The sequence below is a fragment of the Pseudorasbora parva genome, chromosome 14 (genome assembly GCF_024679245.1).
Source record: "Pseudorasbora parva isolate DD20220531a chromosome 14, ASM2467924v1, whole genome shotgun sequence".
NCBI classification, from domain to species: Eukaryota; Metazoa; Chordata; class Actinopteri; order Cypriniformes; family Gobionidae; genus Pseudorasbora; species Pseudorasbora parva.
The window spans coordinates 24060694-24071155 of record NC_090185.1 but is presented as its reverse complement, the minus strand read 5'-3'; the positions used below and the strand labels follow the sequence as shown (position 1 = coordinate 24071155).

Genomic DNA, 10462 nt, shown 5'->3' with positions numbered 1-10462 from the left:
TGCCTACACATGCGCGCACCCCTAGGAAGAGCAAAAGCATTCAAAATGCACTGTGCCGGCTTTTGCAGTCAGCGAAGACAAACAATGAAAAAAAAAGGAAGACAGTAGGCCTACATGTAAAGGCAATGCACAAAAAGTCTTTGGATAAACAAAGATATCAAACGCGAGTAAATATCGGTGTGGCTTTCCAACGATGGAGAACTGAGGGATCTCAAGGGGCTGAAAAACGACTTCTTGATGGCTGTATTTCTGCTGGACAAGTAATCTTTCATTTTGATTATAAATTATTTTGGTTTGTGTTTTCATGATGCATGTATCACTAGCACACCTAGCTGCCTAATATAGCATAACATTACTTAGCATAACGTTACAATATTATACACTTAGCCATTAGTAGAGATGATAAATACTCAATATGCTTAGCTCAAGTTGATCGCTGTCGTGTTGAATTTCGCAAAATTTAACTTTAGATAACAAAATGTATGTGTAAAAGCTAGTACACCGCATCCAGGAACTTTTTTTTAGAACTAAGTTAGCTTTAGCTACTACTAATCAACAATGCTTTCATCATGGAAACTCTTACATGCAAAACACAGTATATGTTATGAATCTTACACGAAATTCATCTTCATCACAGTATAAATGATGTTATTGGGAAATTTTTTTTATCAATGCTAAGCGCGTTCATGTATTTTGGGGGCGTGGCTTTGGAAAGAGCCCAGAAGGAAGAAGGTGGAGTGAATGGAAATAATGAGCTTTCTTTAAAACAGTCGTGAGAGGTCTACAGACACTCAAATGTTATACTTTCTTTTTTTAGAGTACTTAAATTTTAATTATGTATTGATATATAAAGAATGTTTAAACAAATGTGGAATTTTTTTTTTTTTTTTACCAATTCTTACCTACCCTACCTTTAAGGAAACTTGTTATTTTGCTCCAGATGGCCGACGGTGAGGTTGTTAATGGCTCTGCTGATAACCAGGAGGTGGCGCCGTCGGGTAAGAAATCTGGACGAGCCTCACTGCTCGATAGTGGTGAAGACTTTGAAATGTTGGAAGATGTGGAAGAGGATGTGGATGACGACCTCCCACCTTTAGAAGATGCAGGTGGAGGAAAGAAGAAAAACAATCTAGCTAAAGACGCTACAAAAGCTGACGCAGTTGCCAGTCAAACCCCTTCTGCAGAACCGGAAGAGTGGCTGGATGTTTTAGGTATATTTTTTTGGCAAGTAGTTTTGGCTGCAATAATTCATTAGTTAATGGAGATGAAATAAAGCAAATATCCTGGCTGATAGTTTAGTTAAGCACATTGTTCACAGCATATCCATGTCTGGATGTTGTAGTGGCAGAGTGAAATATGATGGCGATTTTTAGCTTGTTTTAATAAAAAAAATTGTTTGAATGCACAGGAAATGGACAGCTTAGAAAGAAAGTTCTGGAACCTGGAGCTGGTCCAGACAGCAGACCCCAGAGAGGCCAAAATGTCACAATTCATCTTAAAACCAGTCTTACTAATGGAACTGTGGTAGAAGAGCTGCCAAACTTATCTTTTACTCTGGGTGATGGGGATGTACTTCAGGTATTATATTATATTTAGTGCTGGGCAATCAATTAATCGCATCCAAATTAAAAGTTTGTGTTACATAATATATGTGTGTGTACTGTGTATAGGGCTGGGCGATAAAACGATAACGGTAATTATCACAATATAATTTTCCTCGATAAAACAATAACAACAGTTCGATAAATTCTCAATATATTGTTTATTGCTTCTCGATGTTTAAGAATAAAATAGACAGCCCTTACTGGAGCTTCACAACTGAACTTTGCTCTCTCCCGACCAGCCCACTGTCGGTGAGGTGTGTGTCAGTGGGATGCGTGCGCCTGTGTGTGTGTGTGAGATCGGTGGACCAATCCACTGTGAGGCAAGAGGGGGGGGAAACAAAATGTTTCTTAACTTAAAACACTTTTTTTTTTTGCCCGTTTGCGTTTTTTAGTGTTTTAATACTTACACAATTAAGTATATATAATGCTATTATTGATATATAGTGTAGAGTAAAAAAAAATGCTGACCACATTTAAGATTTTAATAAATAAATCTAGCTAAGTTGTAATAAATTGTTCACCTGTTTGGGAAGTGTTTGTCATGTTTTGACAATAAAGGATAGTTTAAAAGCACAGTTAACTGTCTGTTTTCTACATCTTTCACTCAGGAGCAAAAATATGCCTTTAAACTTTAAAGAAATAAAGATTTTACATATATTGTGATATTTATCGATATCGACTGATATGGAAAAAAAATTGGACAATATCGCCCAGCCCTAACTGTGTATAATTATTATAAATACACGCTCATTCATGTATGTATGTATGCATTTAAGAAATATTTGCTTGTATATACTGTATTTTATATAATTTATCTGATATATAAATATGAAAATGTAATATATAAACAACATATTTTTCTTAAATATATATATATATATATACATGCACTGGTGTGTATTTATATATACATAATAATTATACACTGTATACACACACATATTATGTAAACACAAACTTTTATTTTGGATGCGATTAATCGATCACCCAGCACTATTATTTTTTTTATTATTGTATTATATTATTTTTTTAAATATTACCTGCATTTATATAATACATTTTCTTATTTTTAGATACCCAAAATAAATAATTAAAAACATGTTTTGTTTTTCCTGTTTTAATTAGGGGCTGGATCTCACTGTACAGCTGATGGAAATGGGCGAAAAGGCCTTGATTGAAGCAGGTGCTAAATACATGTATGGTGCTCTTGGCAGGTTAGATTCAATATATTTATATTATATTTTCTCTCTCTCTCTCTCTCTCTCTCTCTCTCTCTCTCTCTCTCTCTATATATATATATATATATATATATATATATAGCGTTTTCTTTTTGATCCATGGCGTAGCCCGTAGTTGGAGAAATTGTGATAAGCCATAGACATAAAGGATGCAGCAGCAAACATTAATAGGGAAAGAAAAGGGTTACCATTTATATTACTATTCTAAACCAGAAGTGCAGTTATTTTCTACAAGTTACTATATTTTCTGTTTAACGTTTATTTGACTCCAGGTCGAAAGAAAAGTGTGTTTTTACACTGAGGCTAAGCACATTCTCTGTAGTCCGAGCACGATGCACTGCAATATCACTCTCGTTCATATCCGAGGTAAATCATTAACACCATCACCACTTACAGTCAGTGCCGCCGCTCCCACCATGCGCATCACGCGCTGCCCGTAGGGCACCACAAGAAAATTCTCTCTTTTTTAAAAACGCATCTGAAATAATAAACTAAGAGCAATGTAACATTGTCAAAAATATATACTAGCTGCGTTTTCTCTCTCTGTCTCATCTCTCTGGCAGTGAGTTGACACACAAACCCGTTCTCCTCACTCACTCGTTTCATTTGCTCCAGATGAATAATTTTGGTGTTATAGTTCTCGATTGAACTTATTGTGCATAATCTTATTCATTCCTGCAGATTTTGTGCTCACACCCAATATACATTTTAAATAGCCTCGCTGTACTAAATTGATTTAGTTTTTGTTGCTTATTGCGTTTAAACTGTTAAATTTACAAATAAATGCAGTTTTTTTTAACTTCATCAAAGAATTGATAATAATGATAAATGTTTCTTGAGCATCAAATCATATATTAGAATGATTTCTAAAGGATCATGTGACACTGAAGACTGGAGTAATGATGCTCAAAATGTAGCTTTGGCTCACAGGAATACATTTGATTTTAAAATATATTCAAATAGAAAACAGGTGTAGTAATATTTCACAATATTATTTTTTTTCTGTATTTTTTGATCAAATAAATGCAGCCTTGGTGAGCATAAGAGACTTCTTTCAGAAACGGTAACAGTAGTTTATATACATGCAAAGACTAGGTATGGAAAGATGGTTCCTATTACTATTAATTGTGCAAAATGGCAGAATTAGTCCCGCCTTCTCAATAAAAGAGCCAATCGCTGATTGGTAAAGTCAACTTGAGACTCGCTCTTAGGACTGCACATGCACATTGCCTGGTCTAGCCTGAAAAATAAGCTTTTTTAACACTATTTAAGCATAAGAAAAAACATTTATGGGACAATTCATGTCAGATTTTGTTGCTGATTTTAAAAATAAGTTCGACTAGCAGTTATTGAGATTTCAGGATTCCCCCATTCAAATAGATAGGACTTGGTCTTGGATGCCTGAAATAGCTGCCCGGAGAGGTTGCAAAAATGTTTGCCGAGTGAAAAGACTTTCCTTGAAAAGGGACTTTGATACATGAGACATTGCAGCAATATTTTTCTTGTTAAACTCTGTTCTGTCAGCTCTACTCCTGCTGTGCCTCCTGATGCTGATCTCACCCTGGAGGTACAGCTGCTGTCGGCAGAAGATGCCCCAGACCTGGAGCTCCTGCCACCCCCGGAGAGAATCAGTTTGGCCAACAGAAAGCGAGAGCGAGGAAACGTCCATTACCAGCGCGGCGACTACGCCTTTGCCGTCAACTCGTATGGAATCGCACTACAGATAACTGAAGCCAGTTCCAGAGGTGATGCTGCTTCATTCTTGATTCATTCCGTTTATTTCTGAATTATTAATTTGATGGTTAGGTCTGAAATCATTTGTTATCTTTTAGTTGATATCAGTCAACAAGAAGAGGAAGAACTTTTGGACATGAAAGTGAGATGTCTCAACAATATGGCCGCTGCTCAACTCAAACTAGACCACTATGAAGCCGCACTGCGCTCCTGCGTCTCCGTCCTGGCGCACCAGCCGGACAATGTCAAAGCTGTGTTCCGCAAAGGCAAGGTTGGTTTCCTGAGTTCAGATCCATATCATTTTCGCTCGCTCTCATTAAATAGTAATGCTCTCCTGGTTTTGGACGCAGCAAAAAGAGAGTTGTTCGGTCATTTGGTTCCATTCAGGTTTCTGGCCACTGCAGAGAAGAAAAAAAGAACAGCTTGAGATGTGTTGAGATTAAAAAGAGCTGACGTGACGCGTGTGTGTCTGCAGGTACTGGCTCTGCAGGGCGAGTATGCGGAAGCCATTAAAACTCTAAAAGGGGCCTTGAAGTTGGAGCCAAGTAACAAGGTAACACAAGTGACAATTTAACAGAACCGATTTCCGTTAATCTATCACAGTTAATAATAGTAAAATAATAATAATTAAATAATATACATAAATTATATTTTATTTATTTTATCAAAATTAAAATGTATGAAAATTAGGATTTTTTTGAGAACTACTACTTTATATCTTGTTTATTTAATTTTTTTCTTATTTCACTTGATCTTATTTTTAATTTGTTTTATTTCATATTTTATTTTATATCTTATGCATTTTTTCTTTGATTTAGCTTATTTCATTTTGTATTAAATCTATTTGAATGTTTTATTGAAAATTGGTATCCTTTTAACAATGCATGTTTTATTTAAGTGTATTAAATAAAGCAACAATAATAATACATCTGTAATGCACCTTTCTCAAACTCAAAGCGCTAAAAAATTCAGTTGTATTAAGTAAAAGTTTTTTATTTTATATTATCTTTATTTTTATTTCATTTTATTGTTTTGTATTTAGTAAAAGTTTTTTTAATGTTATTTTTATTTTATTATTTTGTATTTAATATATAAGTTTTATTTATTTAATTGATTTTATTTTATCTTATTTTGTTTTGTATTTTACACATTAACTTTATAGTGTTATTGAAATTTGTTATCTGTTGAGAACTGCTTTTTTTTTTTTTACTTATTGTTATTTCATTTTATTTTTCATTAAATATATTATGGTAAATTCAGTTGTATTGAAAATTGGAATCTGTTGAGAACTACTTTTATAACAGGTCCAGAAACATGCGTTTCTCATTATAACCTGCAGGTGGAGCCACAGGCCCCCAAATACAGTTTGTCTGCAGACAGAACAGAGTGTTCAAAACTCCTAGGATCACATTTCTTTACGCGTCTATAAATAACCGGGTCCCTCTGCACACTTTCCATATCTAAAGCAGCGTTGGCTCTGCTTACACAGGCGGACGGATGAGGTTCCCTGTGTCCCACCATCTGACAGCTCCTGACTGCCACGGCTTTCTGCTGTAGGACCAGCCTGCCACTGCCAAGCCACCTACGTCTGCACATTTACACCCCTCTCTTCTCATGTGTCTGGCCTTTACAGAGGCTCCAGCAGTGTACAGAATTCCTTAATCCACTCTGATCCCATCTCGTCGGTTTGCCTTTACCCTACTTGCTTTAGTCATTAGCCAGTAATTCAACTTTAGCACTAATTAAACTAAATGGCAGGATGTCATGATATAGTTTGACTCAGACGGCTCCTGAAAGTCTACATTTAAGGTGCCATTCACAGTCCTTGCTTATTAACAATAATGACAGACTGTGCAATTAGCAATTAATTGTTTAACATGTTTGTAGGTTACTGCTTTGATTTAGCTGTTTCTTTATCATAATGCCACTTTTTAAGTGTGGATCAGGGATTAAACGATTTAGTTTGCAAATGAATCATTCTTTTAAACAAATTGATAAACTTTTTTTAAAAACAGTCATAAATCCTTTTCACAAAGGCCTGCACAGTCATCGGCTAAAACCAGAGCAGATCTAAACCTTTTCACTCGGGTATGGAATGAATGAAACTTAGTGGTATTGATTTTAAGGTTATATAAGTGAAAACTGATCATGCAATGTGTGACCGATACAAAGACACGTTTCTTCGGTAAAAGATGCTTTCACTTCTGCTTTTGTCTTCTGTGGCATTGCAGCTGATGTTGGGAAACGTGAATGCGGTTTTAATCTTGAATTGTTTTGTGTCTTGTCTTTTGCGTAGGCTTTCACTTAATTTCCGACTGCACTGTCATGTTGAATCATTTTCGTGCTGCCCAAAAGTGTTGGTGTTCTGCAGTGAGCAACAGTTTCATCAGCCTGACAATACCCCAAAACACACACACTTCTCATTCTCTGTGCCCTTTCCTCGGCAGACCATCCACGCTGAACTGTCGAAGCTTGTGAAAAAACACTCTGAGCAGAAAGGAGCGGAACAGGCCATGTATAAAAAGATGCTGGGTAACCCGGCAAATGCCAGTGTGCAGAAACACCGTGCCAAGTCCTCATGGGTGAGAGCATGATCTGCCCTTTTTAAACTATTTAACACTATGCACTGTTTGTTTATTTGGTTATGAGGTTGCATATCTGTGTTTACTGTCAACAGGAAGTGGGGCTTACAAATTGCAAAGTGCAGGATATGCGTTAATCTGTTAAAGGGATAGTTCATAAATTGTTTTAAAAAATGTTTTATCACCTTCATTGTTGGTCCATACTTGTATGTGACTATTTTTAACATTGAACATGTAAGGCAAATTTGATAAACTTCACACTGCAAATGGATCATTGGGGTTGAGTGAGTTAAACTGGATCAGTCAGAATTATTTATTAATTTACCAGCTCATAAGGGGACATGATGATAGAAATGTATGAGATGGGACAAAAACATTAGGTTTGAATGTCGTTGCGTTTGGTCACATAACTTTTGTGTTCTTGCAAAGGTATTGCGTTCCCCATAGAAACTTTGCGTTCTCTAGCAAAAGTGTTGGGTTCCCCAGAGAAACTTTGCGTTCTCTAGCAAAAGTGTTACGTTCCCCAGAGAAACTTTGTGTTCTCCAGAACAAGTGTTACGTTCCCCAGAGAAACTTTGTGTTCTCCAGAACAAGTGTTACGTTCCCCAGAGAAACTTTGTGTTCTCCAGAACAAGTGTTACGTTCCCCAGAGAAACTTTGGGTTCTCCAGAACAAGTGTTACGTTCCCCAGAGAAACTTTGCGTTCTCCAGCAAAAGTGTTGGGTTCCTCAGAGAAACTTTGCGTTCTCCAGCAAAAGTGTTGGGTTCCTCAGAGAAACTTTGCGTTCTCCAGCAAAAGTGTTGGGGTCCTCAGAGAAACTTTGCGTTCTCTAGCAAAAGTGTTGGGTTCCCCAGAGAAACGTTGTGTTCTCCAGAACAAGTGTTACGTTCCCCAGAGAGACTTTGGGTTCTCCAGCAAAAGTGTTCAAAAGTGTTTGGTTCCCCAGAGAAACTTTGTTTTCTCCAGCACAAGTGTTACGTTCCTCAGAGAAACTTTGTGTTCTCTAGCAAAAGTGTTCAAAAGTGTTGGGTTCCTCAGAGAAACTGCGTTTTCCTGCTAAAGTGTTGGGTTCCTCAGAGAAACTTTGCGTTCTCTAGCAAAAGTGTTGGGTTCCCCAGAGAAACTTTGCGTTCTCTAGCAAAATCGTTACGTTCCTCAGAGAAACTCTGCATTCTCTAGCAAAAGTGTTCAAAAGTGTTGGGTTCCCCAGAGAAACTGCGTTTTCCAGCTAAAGTGTTCGGTTCCCCAGAGAAACTTTGCGTTTTCCAGCTAAAGTGTTGGGTTCTCCAGAGAAACTTTGCGTTCTCCAGCAAAAGTGTTACGTTCCCCAGAGAAACTTTGCGTTCTCTAGCAAAAGTGTTGGGTTCCCCAGAGAAACTTTGCGTTCTCCAGCAAAAGTGTTACGTTCCCCAGAGAAACTTTGCGTTCTCCAGCAAAAGTGTTACGTTCCCCAGAGAAACTTTGCGTTCTCCAGCAAAAGTGTTGGGTTCCCCAGAGAAGCTTTGCTTTCTCTCGCAAAAGTGTTGGGTTCCTCAGAGAAACTTTGTGTTCTCTAGCAAAAGTGTTCAAAAGTGTTGGGTTCCTCAGAGAAACTGCGTTTTCCAGCTAAAGTGTTGGGTTCCTCAGATAAACTTTGCGTTCTCCAGCAAAAGTGTTGGGTTCCCCAGAGAAACTTTGCGTTCTCCAGCAAAAGTGTTGGGTTCCCCAGAGAAACTTTGCGTTCTCCAGCAAAAGTGTTTGGTTCCCCAGAGAAACTTTGCGTTCTCTAGCAAAAATGTCACGTTCCTCAGAGAAAGTTGTTTCCCTGCCACCTTTCTATCACAGTTTAACGGAGAAACGCAATACATTTTCGAGGGGATGCAAAAGCATTAAAATATAAATTTTTCTTCCGTCAAATTTTTTCCAATCATCATGTCCTCTTAGGGGCTCCGTACAAATAATTTTTCCATACTTTCTGTACTTCCTAATATGGTTCACAAATTGGCCTGAATGTTTTTTTGATGAATCAAACTAATCTGATTCTCCAGTTTACCTCAATGACTCAAACCTCACTGAAGCGGAAACCAGTTATATATAACATTTTGATTTGTTTATCACACAAAGCTTTCAAATGACTTGAGAAGGGACAGAGAAAAGGACTATAGGCCTACAGGTTTTAAACCAGGGGGTGATTAAATAATGACCATTTTTATGTTGTATTTATTCTAATCAGGTATTTATCTTTTCACAGAGTCTCAGCTGGAAGTGGCTTTTTGGGGCTACAGCTGTCGCGATTGGAGGTGTAGCTTTGTCAGTTGTCATCGCAGCTAGGAATTAACCAAAATTCACTGTGACAAGATGGACAACGTGGTGCTCGACATTGAGCATGCCAAGCCCTCAAAACACCTTACTGACCTTTAAAATGTAATTGAAAGTGAACTGGTTGTAAGTTCTGTTGCCCACCATTGTGCTATAGAGGTTTTAAATAGTGTTCACTTTTTACTTTCAATGCATGAAAGATCCGCTGGGAAGAAATAGATGTGAGAAATATTATATTATTCCTATTTATGTACAGAAAGATTCCTAGTTATAATGAAGAAATTTATTGATGTACAGAATGATGCTCTTCAGGTGGCTGGACACAGTTGTGTTCAGCTTTAGAACTCTTCGACTGCATAAAACATTTGTGAAGTTCCGTGATCTTATTTTAGTGAACTGAAACTGGCTTGAGAACAGTCTTGAACGCTCAAGAATATGATTGTATGCTTTTTCTTTGGCAGTAGCTACAGGCATATTTAGCTTCTGATGCTTAAGAACGAAAACACTATTTCAAGTCCTTTCAATGTGGTATGCTTTCAAAGGCTTCAAAATATACCAGGACCAATGTGTTAAAGAAGTAAAATCAGCTGTCTAATTCTCAATAATGTTCCCAGAATTTGATGTTTCCATGACCAAACACTGCAAGGAAGGTCACACAGACCTTTTCCATTTATATATTTGAAGCTCTTACAAGAATTCTGTGCATTTAATTATTTATTTAAGATGAACAGATGTGTGTTGTCATAACTTTTTTCAGTGATCCTTAGGTTAATTGTCTCAGTTTCCCATTCAAATTGTTTTTGTAGGTTTGGTAACTTCCAGCATTCCCTTTAAAGTTGTTTTGTATATCCTATACTTTTGCATTTTCTGTTCATATGGTTGAAAATAAAGTGATTTCTTGACAATGTTTAGATGTCAGAGCCTCTATGAATTCTATATTTGCATCTACTGAAGATATTTTTGGTTGAAAGGTAAAAAAGTGAAGTGTTAATAACAATAGAAGGG

The 10462-nt window shown here is 36.9% G+C and overlaps 1 protein-coding gene across 2 annotated transcripts; it reads left to right on the top strand.

The window, feature by feature from the left end:
* Positions 1–916: 916 nt before the first annotated feature.
* Positions 917–10364, top strand: fkbp8 (FKBP prolyl isomerase 8). 2 transcript variants are annotated; one of them, XM_067415971.1, is made up of 8 exons: positions 919–1211; positions 1409–1578; positions 2730–2818; positions 4367–4587; positions 4675–4847; positions 5052–5129; positions 7024–7158; positions 9390–10364. In XM_067415971.1, the coding sequence occupies exons 1-8, from the start codon at positions 941–943 to the stop codon at positions 9474–9476; spliced, it is 1224 nt and encodes a 407-aa protein (XP_067272072.1). In that variant the 5' UTR covers positions 919–940; the 3' UTR covers positions 9477–10364. The 2 variants fall into 2 exon arrangements, with proteins under 2 accessions (XP_067272073.1, XP_067272072.1); XM_067415972.1 differs by lacking the exons at positions 7024–7158; positions 9390–10364 and adding an exon at positions 5916–6581 and having other exon boundaries at positions 917–1211.
* Positions 10365–10462: the final 98 nt, after the last annotated feature.